The sequence below is a fragment of the Hetaerina americana genome, unplaced genomic scaffold (assembly GCF_022747635.1).
Source record: "Hetaerina americana unplaced genomic scaffold, ioHetAmer1.1.p SCAF_2, whole genome shotgun sequence".
Classification (NCBI taxonomy): Eukaryota; Metazoa; Arthropoda; class Insecta; order Odonata; family Calopterygidae; genus Hetaerina; species Hetaerina americana.
The window spans coordinates 64843125-64858422 of record NW_027286763.1 but is presented as its reverse complement, the minus strand read 5'-3'; the positions used below and the strand labels follow the sequence as shown (position 1 = coordinate 64858422).

At 38.8% G+C, this 15298-nt stretch overlaps 1 protein-coding gene across 2 annotated transcripts in view; it reads left to right on the top strand.

Moving 5' to 3' along the window:
- The first annotated feature begins 1756 nt into the window (after window positions 1–1756).
- Window positions 1757–15298, top strand: part of cpx (synaptic transmission protein complexin) — a 283368-nt gene continuing 269826 nt past the window's right edge. The window contains exon 1 of one of the 2 annotated variants that reach the window (XM_071585035.1): window positions 1757–1855. In XM_071585035.1, coding sequence (XP_071441136.1) covers window positions 1843–1855 — 13 coding nt within the window. In that variant the 5' untranslated portion in view covers window positions 1757–1842. The remainder of the gene's footprint in view (window positions 1856–15298) is intronic. The other variant, XM_071585037.1, reaches the window with a different exon arrangement.

Genomic DNA, 15298 nt, shown 5'->3' with positions numbered 1-15298 from the left:
TAAACAGAAAATAGAAGGCATAAGGAACTACATAATAAATTTGATGTAAGATTGCACGTTAGCGTCAAGGCTCGGAGGGTTACCACAAACTATTTTTGGGTTGATAACATATGATGGTTTAGGAATCGACTTTTAGTAATCCAGTGGCCCTGAATTTGAAGATAAGAATTTTTCATCGCCCGGTTTCGGGATTTTTATTTCCAATTTTAGCCAACAATGGTCCCATTTTAGCATCTCAGCATGACTGCTTCGGCTGCTTTTCCAAGGAAAATCCTGGGATGTAATGGCAACATAAATTTAGGATCCATATTGATACATATGTCTGTGGAACTATTATTAAAGGAGACAATGGAAAAAATTCAATGTTTTCATCAAGTCCTTTGTAGGTTACACATTAGGGTTTTTTTAATGGAATTACTTCAACTGCGTGGTGGTTCTATATTTCAGTGCTGGGAAGCCGCATTAATCTCCGGACCAAATTAATCTTTTTTTTGGTCAGATCAAAGCGGTAATATAAAGCCCTCTAGAATTAAATTTTCACCCCTTATTCTCGGGAGATGTTGACCTGCCAGACACAATACGGCCCGAATATACATGCATGTATGCATGTAAGTATATATATATATATATATATATATATATATATATATATATATATATATATATATTTATATATATATATATACACATATATATTCATCGGCGTGGGTTTTTATTGCTTCATCAATCGACACGCCCCCACGGCCACCCCCCCACGACTTCCATATCCTTCCCATGTCTTCGCTTTTCAACAAAAACCCCCAGAAACTCTTCATTTCCACCCTTCTCGCCCAGTTAGTCACGTAAATAGGTTATCGGGGCGTTCAATTAGACTGCGTGAGGATACTTCTATTCTTCTAGTCTATCTTGAAATGGGAGGGGGAACTGTTCTAGGCCATGGGATGCGCCCATGAGTCGGAGAAGGGAAGGCGGGGAAGGGCGTGGAGGAGCGACGATGGGAGGGTAGGGTGGCTCGAGGAAAAAAAAGGAAGGGATAAAAGGGAGAAGGGGATTGGAGAGAGAATACGAGAGAACGGGTGGAGGAGGGAAAGGAAATTTGTGGGACGAGGAGGTAGGAGGGAAGTTTAACGAGACGGAGGAGTTAAGGGAAGAGAAATAAAGAGAGAGAGAGGAAGAAAAGGAATGGAGAGGATACGAAGGAGAAAGATGAAGTGATGAGGACTAGGGGTTTAAAAAGAAGGGAAAAGAGGGGAGTGTTGAGGAGGGTGGAGTGTGAGAGGAGCGGGGTAGGCTAGGGGATGCGGTGTATGTGAGTGTTTGAGTGTGTGGAGGGAGGGAGGGGAGAACTGGAAAGGGGTAGGTATTGGAGGGAGAGCAGGGCCGTTTGTGTGTGCCGGAGGAGGGGCAGCCGAAGAGAAGAGGGGTAGAGGAGGATTGCGGAGGGACAGAGGGGGGAGGGAGGGAGTGAGGGAGGGAAGGAGGGGGAAGAGGAGAGAGAGAGAGCGGTGTAGGGGAGCGGAGGGGGACCAGGGGAGAATCGTGGCGCTGTGGGCACGGGGCGAGGATCTGGCAGTCTGTCTCGCTGGCTCTGTGGGAGCGAAGACAGAGGAAGCGCTCTCTTCCCCACTTGCGTAGAGAAGGGTAGGGAGTCGGGGAGTTTGGTGTAGTCGACGTTAGAGGGAGCGCCCGAGGACACGGAGTCTCAAGAAGGCGAGGAGGTGGAGGAGGAGGTGAAGGTGGAGGAGGAGGAGGAGGAGGTGGGGGTGGAGGAGGAGAGGGAGGAGGGGCTACGGCTTGTAGTCGGCTGGGAAGAAGAGGTGGACGAAGACGTAGAGAACCAAGATGGACATTCTAGGTAGGAGAGAATTATTTATCAAGATTTTTTTTAAGTTTCTATTTGATTGCTTTTCGCCCTTGGCCCGTGTATTACGTGTGTTCTGTTATGTATGTGTGCTTTTGGCGTGTTTCGGTTCCCCGTGTATGAATGCGGCGCCCTGTTAAGAGCGCAGAAACCGTGTGTGTTTTTCCATAGTCCTAATCTGTGAATTCCCCGCTCACCGCGTTTTTTTTCTACCCTATCTTTTCTCTCCCTCTCGCGGTGTCCCTCCCCCTCTCCCAACTTGAATACTCCCTCCCTCAAACCTCTTTCCCTCCCTCCCTCTCCCACTCTCTATCTCATGTTTGGCGCAGCAACTCCCGCAGTACGCGCGGAGCCAAAATACCCTCGATGACGCCATCTCCCGTCGACAGCATCTTTTTTTTCCACGCAAACAGTTTGCAAAGTTTTCATACTAGGTCTTTAGGTCTGACATTTAAGTATTAGCTTTAGTTTGTTCTTCTTAGAGTATTTTATTTCTTGTGGTCGCCATACACATTCCTTTTAATTATCCGTACGATAACTTTTGAACCCACGTTAATTCTCGTAAAATTTTCAATCAATTAATTCATTCCATCCAATTAAAAAGTCTCATAAAAAAATTAATTTTACAGTTCCCTTTTGAAAATAAAAATTAATAATTTGCTTAATTTATATATCATTGCAGTATAAATGTGATCTTTTTCCTTAAAGTAGGTCAAATGTTGAAAAATCAGATTTAAATTGACAGTCTTTATAGGTACAAATTCCGGATAGGTTGTAGAATATCGATTTCTTGGTGCTTGCAATTGAATTTATTTATAAGTTGTAATTTTCGTCGATGTCTATTTATTCTATTGATATTGCAAACGCTTACTTTTTCTCGCCAAATTTTGAGATATTTCCCCAAATAGCGACCTAAATTCGGTTTAATATGCTACGGTAACAAGCACAACTAAGTTTTTTTTTCTAGTTCACTCCTCCACATTAGGGAGAGCTTTTAAGTTTTCACTTTAAACTTACATCATCAAAGATATTTTTCTCCTCCCCAATTTTACCGTAAGGAGATAACACGGAAGACCCTAAAGTACATTAAAAATACATTGAACCACTCAATTCAACTCAAAGGCGCGAGAACGCTGGTGCCGAGATCGAAAATATCATGTTTGAAGATGAATAGCCGTGTATTTGACAATAAATAGTAGACAAATGCAAGAAAATATTTTTAGTCAATTTTTTGCATTAGAAATTCCATGTCATCATTCTTAGCAAGTTCCGCGATTCTTCATATTTCAGTTCTCCTTCCAGTAGCCGAATTCATTATTAGGTAAAACTGCAAATATTTAAAAAACTGGCGTCATTTATCAGCGTCGTTGGTGTTTCCTGCGAATTTCTGACTAGAAGTTATATGTTATTTGATCAATCTCTCAAACTTAGATTTGCTCCTAATATATAAATTTATAAATGGTCTTTTCCACTGGAATCCCTTTGTTATTGAATTAACATCTTCTTAGTTTTAGTCCTCCCTTTCTTGTCCTGCATTATTAGGATTTTTAAAGAAAAATTTAAGAGCAGTGTGTTTACTTTTTTCATTACGTTAGCTATATACTGTATATATAGTATTTTTGAATTTCCCGAAAAAAACGCGAAAACGCAACTTAAAGTTATATTTTAGAAAGCCACGCTTTCTCTTTTACACATTTTTATGGCTTCATCCATTCTCGTTTGTGTTCCTCTCAAATTAAATTGTGAAATATATACATATATATGTATGTATGTATGTATATATATATATATATATATATATATATATATATATATAATATATTATATATACACGTATATATTTATATACACATTCATAGATTTATTATTTACTTATCACTTACCATGTTCTTCCTCTCCAATAATAGTATAAAGAGGCATTAGTAATTAATTTCATTTCAGGTGTGTAGTTGAATAAAAATCACGTTAATGCAGCCTTATCTAAGTCTGAGGTTCCTTAATTTCTATGCGCTTAACAATTTTCTAGCGTTTTCCAACACCTATTTGGACCTGTCACTAGTCACTGGATATTATTTTTCAATAACTTCCTCCATGATCTTCCCCTGTTAAAAAAAGTAAATTTCATTTCATTTATGCATTTCAGGAGGATAAAAAAAATTAGTTTCGGAAGTTACATTGTCCTTATGTCTCATTTTGTTAAATTTGGTACTTCTGATTTTAAAATTTATAAATAAATTATATTTATATTTATAAAACATGATACCTAAAATATTCTTGGACATAGCCGTTAAATTCCGACATTTATGAGAACTTAGAAACATTGTTCCATGACCTAATATCTGCTGGTCACTCCTTTTAAGCAACCTAGAATATTAAAACCTATAGTTAAAGCACGATATTAGTTAGTCTATTCCCCGTTTTCATGTAGTGTGTAATTCCTTCGCATGAATTATCCGGGATTCATCTTTAAGTGGACCGTTAATAGATGAGCTTCCAGCTTTTCCGCCATGAAAGTCGTGACCGTCGTTTACCGCAGTGATTCAATTTCGATTCAATATTTTTTTTTAATTTTACGAAAAAATGTCGATAGCCATTCCCTTTAATCATCTTCAAATGTATACCTTTACCATCATCACTTTCACCGTCCAAATATCTTCCTGAAAAAGCTTTCCAGCCCCACGTAAATTAATTAATTAAGCACTTCCTGCTTCATCCGATATTTTGCCATGGCCTTGTAGCCAATCCCTTTCCAGCGATTCCCTCCTATTTCATGCATATGCTAATATCTTGTGTTGCATGTTTCCATCGTTTCTGAATTAATGTTTGCGGCAATTAAGTGATGCATGTATTTCGTACGCGTAATACGAGTGATTTGTGGACCCTTTTATGGAATGAATGATGTAAATGGCAATGTAAGATATTTTGCTTCAGTGAGACCGTTTCATGAAATCAGTAATTCTTGCTATTCCTCCGTTGGCATCATCTAGTCAGGTCAGAATATCTACGGATTTTTTCTACTTAACTGCCTTGGGATATGATTTTATGTGCCGCCTAATGAACTTTGAATAAAGAGGAGAGTGACAATTCACGATACTGTTAGCCGACAAACGTCCACACATCCAAGAATCGTAGAATAAAAAAATCATGAACTTTCTTCATTGACCTACATATTTAACTCGTTTTGAATTACCTACTTATTGACAAAGCTTTCCCAAAAATGTAACCTCCTCTTAGATTCAAATTAAAATAACAGCTGTATATTATCATCAGTACATCACGGGAATTTTAATTTGACGGTGCTAGACAGCCTATAAAATTCTGCCCATTTAAGAAATTTTGGCTTATCATCTCGGAAATCGTTAAATAGATTTTGATTTTGTCAATGTTAATTTCCTCTTGTAATTTATTACTAGAGTATTTAAATTTCTACTCCTTTTCGTATTTCTGTTTCCCTCTGTTTCATGCAGAACCTCTGATAATTTTCTTTTAATATTAATTGGACGTATTTCTGACCATCACCAATAGATGTTTTTCCCTGCTAATTTTGAATTCCCTAAGCAAAAAAAATGATTAATATTATCAGTAAAATGCATAGTTGGTACCATTCGACATTTCTTAAATTCCCACTATGCCTCTGTAAAAAAAAACGCATTTCATAGTAGTGGCTGGTTTCCCTCAGAGACAAGTGTTTGGCGGGTACTTGTCTTGGCATTTTTACTTCTCTTCCCCTTAATGTGTCGCCGTCCGTTATTGAAACCCACATTATAGGGTTAAAATGTAATTTATACTCGAAACGAGCTCAATGCTCGCAGTGGCTAAACCTTTGCCAGGTAACAGTGAGTGCTGGGTAATTTTGCTTATTAATGAAAAAAATCGGCCCTTACTCGTATCAGACCATATTATGAGTTAACTTACTTTTAAAGGGTTGGTCTATTTCTCGTGCATAACTCTACTCACTTTGAGGTTTTAAGCGCATAGTATCCAGTCATTTATTAACGCCATAAAACGAGATTTTGGAGCGTAAGAAAGTCATTATGAAATTTATCTTTTCTATGCATTTTCCCGTGGTTATACCAAATAAACTTTCTTAGTTATCGGAGTAGGTAACGTTTTTAACTCTGGCGATGGATGCCGAGTTTATATACTTGTAAAAGTTTTGGTTTGTGTTTCGAAATTAAATGGAGTAAACAGAAGGCTAAATGTTTACTTAACCTAACATCATCTTGCGAAATGCATGCCTATCAAAGTTTAATGAGGTTTTTTAATAAAGGATGATTTTTATCGGGACTTTTAAGATTTTCATGGTGATATTCCTTGGCAACAAGTTGAATTCTGCATTTGAGCAGCTTTTTTCACAAATGTTTTGAAGTAGTAACAAGTTTAATTATAATTTTCTTCCGCCTTCATGTGGAATGCAAATTTTAGGCTCCGAATGTTATGATATTCCAAACTAAAAATGAATAACCGTTTATATCTAAGAGGCCGAGGACGTGAGTAATTATGACTTTCTAGATCTTGCCTTCAAAACTTTACGAGCAAATAAATTAAAGTGTCTTTTCTCTTCTGATACACTCTATTATGTCTCTCGTCTTCGTTTCCTGCTTTGCCTTAAGTTTTCCTTTCGCCTCCGTCCCTTCACCATCAAGGACTCGTCTCGCCCTCCTACCGCACTGCCACACCCACCCCAACTCCCCCTTCTTCTTCGCGAAGGAGTCTCTTTTTGTGCCTCACCGCTCTCTCCCTTTCCCCTCACACACACACTCTCTCCGCCATTACCCCTCTCCCACAAACCCACTTGGAATTTATATTCCGCATCGAGTCATCCCCATTAATTAATTACCACTGACCCTTAATTCTGCTCTTTCCAAACTCCCCATTGTTACCGTGTTCTAAACATTTTTCCAACCCCTTTACCACTCCCACTTTCCTTCCTCTCTTTCGCCCACCCCGAAACATTTTTTTACTCTCTATCTCCCTTCACACGCCCTCGGGAGCAACGTACCTACCAACCTACCCTCATTAACCCCCGCGTAGTCTTGCTCTCCTCTCCCACTCCGTCTTCCCGGAGACCGTCCGCCTTATCCCCTTTGCTCCAGAGCCTCAGCCGCGCCCCATGGTCCCATGCTCCCTGGACCCCTCCCTCCCAGCCCCGTCTCCCGCGACCCCCCTTTCAGCCGCCACCCGCTAAGGAGTGTGCATGGCTATCCCCCTCCCCTCTCCCACTCTCATATCCCGCATCCCCCTGCAAGGCTCCACCGCTTTATCAGCGCAATCAATTCTATTCTAGGCCGCCCCACGTTGCCCCGCTTCCTCCGGCTACCCACCCCCGTTCTCTCTCCCTACAAACCCACCCCCCACACCGGCACCCTACGTTTATTAGATTCCGGGCAATCTTCGTCTCGACCGAGATGGCCCCTTACGGTCGAGATCGATCTCGCAGAAATAAAAAAGAGTTCATGCGTCCGACTGGTATAAATAGTCTGGGTGATTGGGGAGAGGTTTGGGAAACTGCAGGCCATACCACTCGTTTCTTATTCGTATTGAGGAAAGTTTCATTGAAATTGATCGGGCAGTCATTAAACGTTGTGGATAATAATTGAATTGATTCCCCTGGAAAAAAGTAATTCAGGTAACTTCGCAATTGATTTCGGTAACAGGGTACCGGAACAATTGAGGAGTTTAGGTTCCTCTATTATGTGATCTTATGATAATAATAAGCAAGGGTGATCTCTTCTAATATCTTCTCATAGAAAGATTAGTAGTATAACCCAGATGGAAAGAAAATCTCTATTCAATGGGACTAGGCTCTGCTTAAGTTTCACAAAAGTAAGAACTCGTACTGTTCAAAAATATAAAACTCGTATAACTAAATTTAAAAACCGATATATCTGATGACTTCGTTTTTTTTCGACTGCTATCTACTGAATTTACCTTTTGATACAAGACTGCAATAGATGAATGACGTTTAAACTGAAATTTTAAGCAGTGATAGTGTTTTTAATACAACTATTTCATGATATCCGGCTATGCGTGCGAAGTTAATAACGATTACATTTTTCCTTTAAAAAATCAATGCCTATTTAAAAAAAATCTTATATATAAGGGTGCCAAACATTTTTATTTAAAAATGCTTCACATCCTAAAAAAATTACTCCCGGTGATAGGTACCTGAGGAAATACAATAATAATACCGGTGGTATTGGTTTTACGTAATTTTCGTCGAAGAAGCTAATAAAATGATCATTCGTTGATAAGCTTTGACTGTTTAAAAAAGTTTGGTTCTGTATTCAAAAGGCGTGTTTTTTAAATTCTGTAAGGAAAATCTTGACGTAGAATTGATACATCTATTATTTGAAATGATTAATTTAAAATCAAATAGAATATTACAGTCAGCAGTTTGCCAAATTCAAATGCATCGCTGTATTATATTTTGCAGCACAAACAACGTTTTTCTGCTCCCTCGATCAATAAGGAAGTAAATTTTATATTTTCTTCTTAAATTACTTCACTTCCCATTTTAGACCAAATTTGGCGATTTATGGTAAAGAGTAAATTAATTAATTCTAAAAAGTAAAATTTATGTTTTATAGTTATTGTTTTCATTTAATATTTTAAAGCGTAATTTTTGTCAAGAGCTTTGTATGGCCAATAAACATGATGTGCAAAAAAAATGTACTAGACCTTTTGGGAAAAAAGAGGAAAACTTTAGTGAAATATTTACATTTCTTTGGACAAAACGACTTCATTAAAAATATTTGGGGGTGAGTCATTCAGCCCTTGCTTTCCCCCAACTTCTCCACGACTTCAGCGAACCAAGGCGAGAGATTAATTCATGTGCAAATACATCAGCCTTTCCCCATTTTTTTCTCCTCGGTTAGTGGTTGTTGTGCGATTCTTGCATCGTTTTCATATACATCGAAGAATTATGCAGATAAGCGGGGAGTTGAGAGAGGAGCGTGAAAAGGAGATTTAGGGGTAAGTCTGTAGAAATATGAACTCCTAACACCAAGCAGGGGGGTTGAAAAAATAATTTCACCGTTTCTATCGTACCGTTTTCTATATTATTACACAGGGTGGTTATTGTTCCTCCCTTTGAGAAGGAGAATTTAAGATTTTGGCATTTGTATTTTTGCTCTATCTGCGCACCTAACTTTTCAACTTTAAATCTGATCTGTACATGACCAAGGTGGCGCAAAAGTCAATTCTGGACCTTAACAACGTTTGCTTCCTTTGTGTACCTTACATAAAATCCACGGCATGGGTTTGTCATATTAGATGCTTTAAGTGGTGCCGTTGAAGTAGCGGAAGCGTTATGAATAAGGAGATTGATCGTTCTTCTCTTCACTGGCGAAGGTAACTCTAGTACGAATGAAAATGTCTCCAATTTCGTTCGTTCTCTCAATTCATGCTTCAATGCGACCGTATTCATCCAAAGGTCTGCGAAGGTGGGAATCAAGTTAGTTCAGTGCGATTTTCTGCGTGCTCGAAACGCCCTTTCAAAGAGTCGAGAACTAGGTTAGCAACGAACACCTGTCTCGGGTCCATTATATGATCAAAGTCCATGTTGCTAGCGAAAGACCATGTTCACATTTCTCTCTCTCTCTCAGTGTGATTCCTGACTACTACGCATTTCTTCCTCCAATTTTTTTCAGAATGGGACCCATGCTGCTACGCTACGCTCGAATTTTAAAAATGTACCTCAGTGTTTCCAGGGAAAATGTAAAATATTGATACAGTAAAGGAATATCGATTGATTGGTGGGGGTAATGTATTTTAAAATAAGAAAACCATAAGTCGCAATACTGATAGCTCAATCATATGTTAGTACCTTAATCTCTCTTCGAAAAAAACGAGTCATGTCAATGCTATTCATTAAAATTTTTCATTTTTGGACATTTGAAAGTAATACTGTCTCAAATTTTGAATAATTTACGAGGGCATGTTTCAAGTAAAATTTTATTGTACTTCTTCAGATGCTATAAAATATTACGAGGATCACAACCGTTTTGCCTTTGCAACCCGTTCAATGAACTTCTTTTTACCTTCTCCCTCGTAATTGATATACTATGATGAGCCCTTTAATCGTATGTGTTGGTTAATGAATCAAAGCTAAGGTTATCTAAATTTACCCCTTCTTCTCCTTATTTACATTGAAATAACTGTAATGCCAGGTATTTACTTCCTTCAACTAATTTTGAACTAATCCTTAAGTTGCCTGTACGGTCGGTTTAGCCGATTGTAGATAACTTACCTATATTGATTTCGTCATGAAACATTTAACGCTTTTTTATTGATAAAATATTGAATAAAATCGTGGCTAAAACCTGGTTTTTAAAAATATTCCTTCAATAAATTGGCTATTGCAATCAAATCAGAAGGTAAGCAGCTGGAGAACGATTTTTTCAAAATTATATATTGAGTATAATTGCTATATAAATGTGCAGGTCACTTTAGATTGTAATGATATTTTTAGCTCAGAGATTATTAGAGCGCGGTCTAGTTTGAAATCAATATTTTACATTGAAAAATCCACATTATTTCTGAAATATTTATGTGGCACAAACAACCGTTCGGATTCTATCCCTTCCAGGTTTATTTATATGTTATTTCAAATACCTTTTTTTAATTGGAAATCAATTTTCCAATTTATATGAAATATCTATGAATACTTTGCATATTATATTTCTCATTCCTTTGTACGTTTGCCTTCCATATCTTCGCATTATTTTTCTACACCGTAGACCTTTTTCTTTACATTTATTACTCTTAGTTACAACTAATCTCGGTACTACGGCACCTGTTTCACAGTTCTATAATGTTACCTCCCTTTTGTTACTTATACAAGAATTTATTTTATATTAACTTAACATGCGCGACAACACCACTTTATGTTGCCTTTGCAAATGGCGCGAGTGGAACAATTGGAGGTATTTATGTTGGTAGTCCCGCGTCTTTTGTCACAAATCCACCTGTGTGCCCCTTTGTTCGAATTTGCATGAATTCTAACTTTTAAGTTTTATCACGTTTTTGACCAACATTTACCATCCAAAAAATTTTAAATTTGGAGCAAGATAGGAGATATAAATGTGCCGCAATATCCGGCTTATTAACATCGACCCCAACCCTAACAGAATTTTTCATGGGTTTTATAACACTGATACGGAATATTTTAGGTCTCCTTCTATGAAATTTATGAACTAGTTTATAACTTCTTCCTTTTTTACGTTGGTTATTTTTGCACTTTGTATTAAACATTTTAGATAACCCATCACCGTTTTTAAAATTACTAAAATATTAAAATAAGTTTCTTGGAATCCATATCTTTATAGTTCTTTGTTCTGTTGAATAACATTAAAGGTATTTCTTGAGTTTCATTTGCCCATCATCTGTTCAAAACTATATTATCTCTCTAAATTGAAATGTTCTCTGAAAGACCTTAAAACGAAAAGGTAAAAGCTCTGGACGCAATGATCCTTTTATCTCAAGTTTCTTTTACCCATTTATTGCATTCACGTCGTTTTTTCATTTAGGTGACACTCATATTCAAGAGTAAAGGCTTTTCAGTCCACTGCAGTGAATGTAAAGTACCCATCGAGGGGGCATTGACTTTCATTGAATTAATTCTCCAAATATTGATCTTATTTCATATAATTTACTTTCTTATCCTAACCAGTGGAAATTTGAACTAATTCCGACTTATGCCTCAGCCCATTGTTTTGGATGAGCTTTGTGGAAAGTTTAAGTCAAAGTACTCAATATTTTATTGCTTTTTATTTAATCCATTATCTATATCTAGTGAAAATACTTTCCCTAATTGCTTTTCAAGCGGAAAAAGTCCAGAAAGAAGCATATAGTTAAAATAGTTCAAACAGGAAGGAGAAAGAGCTAGTTCACATGTCTGAATTAATATAAAATTATGTTTTTTTTACTCTGAATACCCCAGAGGAGAACTGCGTGAAGGGTAGGAGGGGAAAAAATAATTTGTTACTACAGACTGTGGCCATAAGCTTAAATACCGCTAAAGAAACATAATTTCTAATAATAGCAGCACCTTTACCGTTAACATGTATTCCTTTCCTTCTCAAAAATAACTCTGATGGTATTTATTCGAATGTAGATAAAAAGTCCTTTTTTTTCCTAAAGAGGCTTACAGCACCTTAGCTCTCTTTACGATTTTTCTCATGTGGATTCTACCGAAAATATATTCCCTCCGCACGGTAACTCCAGCAGAGAACACAGGAAAGCGATTCCCCGCGATTTATATACAGGCGCACCCACTTTTTGGGGCACCTTTTCAGGGTCTTCCCCTACATTTGAGGCATGAAAATTCCCATTCAAACATCCTCCTCCACTACCTCGAAATAAACATCCGACGACGATGACTATCCCAGGCGCATAGACCAATATCGTTTCGCGGAGTGATATTTTTCCTTCTCTTCCGAGGAGAAAGGGCTCTTAAAAAAGGATCTCGGTCGCGCGGGGTTGCATAACGGTTGAAGCTCATCCCCCCTTCCCTCATTCCCACACCACGCTTTTTTACCCCGCGGAAAAAAACGCGAGGGTAAATAAACTAGTCTCCTTTCTCCCAGCTCTTGACGCACAATCACACACACAGAGGGAGGGCTCATCCTTAGCCCACTGGGCAGGGTTGGGTTGGAAGGGGGGTAGAGAAAAAACCAGGCGAAGAATGCCCCCTGGGAGAGTTAAGAGTCCTCCTTCTCCCTTAAACCCCAGTCCCGGGCTTTCTTTCACGCCCTGGCGCCAGGAGTCTCTCCATCCGCCGCCCCTTCGCCCCTTCTCCCCACCCGCTCCCCGCTGCTCCTCCCTCCCTAGCGCGGCCACCCATTGGAACTCCATCCATTTCCTTTCCCACCCCCACCTCAGGCCTCTCTCCCGGACCCATTCCCATCGTACACTCTCCCTCCCTCTCTTTTCTCCGCTTTCCCACCTCCTGCTACGCAATGTCCTCTCTCGCCTTCTTTCCCGGTACCTCCGATTTCCCCGTCTTTCTCCACGCACCCTGCCGTTCCCCCCTCCCCTCATTTCTCCCTCCCCTCTCTCTCTTTGCCCTCGCCCCTTTTGCCAAGCATACCACGCCACCCATCTGCCCTCTCTCTCTATCTTTCTCCTTTGATCTCCTCCTCCCACTCACCTTCCTCCTCTCCCTACTCCTTGCCATTTCATTACGTCGCATAAATCAGGGTAGGTCGAGCGGAACGTCTTCCGATCCTCATGCAGACCCTTTTATAAAGCTTTGGCTGTCTCGGACGTTGCCAGTTTCTCCGATTTCCGTGCGCATTTATCGTTTGGGTTCGATGGGAAAGACTGCAGTATGGGCCTGCGTCCATACTAGTCAACGAGTCGTTGTTAGTACAAGAAGAAATGTTTTGAGGGCATTAAGTGAAGAAGATTCAGTAAATTCCAGTGATAAGATCTCCTGATCCTCAGTGGAAACTAAGTTGTGTACGTTGTAAAATTATAAGATATGATATTTATAAGGATCGGTCTAATGGTATGTTGATATGTGTTGGAGCAGATATTATCCATGCCTATCAATCTCATCCTCCAAAGTAGTGGAAAGGTTTGTATTTGAAACTCATTTAATGGTTAGTTTATTTCTTCCTAAGGCTTAGAAGTCAGTGCCCTCGTGGTACTGGGCAATTTGAGTTATTTGCTTCCTGGTTAAAGTGCGTGTTTTGGACACTGATTTCTTAGATAAGAAACTTTGGAAGTCCATTTCAAAACACAGTTAAAACCATCCAAATCCATTCTAGTTTCATCCCTTGTAATACTAACCAACAACTTACGTTTTGAATAGTGTCAGTACATAAGGTGCATGTTATTAAATTTATCTTTATTATCCAATACTTCCGTAAAATATTTTCCAGGTGTAGTTTCCAAAACCCAGTCGAAATATTGCAAAAAATATAACGCACAGTTACATCATTTTAAAATAAATTCCAGACAGCTCCTTTCCATGAGGTGACTCGTAATCAATTAATCACATCCAAATTTAAAATCCTAAATCTATTATAAAAACTTAACTTTCGACCAATAGGTTTTTACGGTCAACCGATTTTTGTTAATTGGAATTATTACAAATTATAGGTTTAGAAAATAATCATTTTTCATTTTCTATTTTTTGAGGTTTTTGAGGTTCTTTCTTTCAGATAATATGTGAATACATACATATATCTTTATACACTGTATGATATATCACGCTCCACCAGGGCTTCCCGTCATAGTGCAGTCAACTTTCATTCTCTCACCCCAATCCTTTCTTCGCTCCTCTCCAGGTCCCCTTTTCTTCAACCGCATTAGCGTATTTTTTCTTCCTCCTCCTAATGCATATCCTCTCTCTCACATCTCTTCCGTTCTATCGCACTACCCATTCAGTCGTCATAACTCTCAGACCGTTTCCATACGACCCAATTCCCATGCGTTCGCATTATGTAAACTTTCCCCCCGAATCCTACGGCCACCACCACTCTACATCGAAACCTACCGTCCTCATTCCTCCCTCGTCTCCTACCGAGGTCCCGTCTTTTGCCTCCTCCCCCATTTCTTAAGCTCACTTCCCCGCACTCTCCCTCTGCCTCCCTAAGCCGCGACGGTGTGCCATTCCATACAATTTCGAACCCTTCAATCCGCCCTCCCAACCTCTCTTTCCAGGACTACTCATTGCCATGCGTTTCTATACTAGGCCACCGTCCCTACGTCAACGCCAAGGTGGAAAAAAATAACCGTCTCTTTACGAAAGAAATCACCGCTTTTACTCCAAAACACCTCAACGTTGGATCTGTTCATTGGACATCTCCTCTTCGCAATCCATCTCACTCTATTAAGCCATCTTTTTTTGCTTCCATCTTACTCCCTTACTCGTCAAATGTATGGCCTAGACTAACCAGCTTCTTCTCCTTGCTTTTAATTAGCATTGGTGAAGTGGGCAATAGCACTGATTATTATCAGTTTTTGGTTCAAAGGAATGATTGGCTGTTTATGATGTAAGTATTGTGCCTGAGCATAGGTTCTAAGAATATAAAGGGATAGTTTTGGAAAAGGTAATGCGGTAAAAAAAATACTGAACTGTAACGAATGAGAAAAACTTGTATTTTTCTTATATTATCCTCCTTTATGCATTCCCTAGCCTGGTAATGGTTGAAACTATCCAATTGAGGTCTGATATTTTAATACCTCACGTAGTTCCAGACAAACTAGCACCAAATAGACTCTGACCTTTCTAACTCTGATACAAAATGGAATTATTACTAATCTACTCTTATTTATGCAATTCACTCTTAATCTACTCTTATGTATGACAAAATAAAATTTTCTGAATGAATATGCATTTTATTTGCATAAAAATGGCTGTTAATATGCACGCTTTAATGGAAATTCCCTCTCACCTTTTATTTTTGAAGAATTATTCTGTGGGGT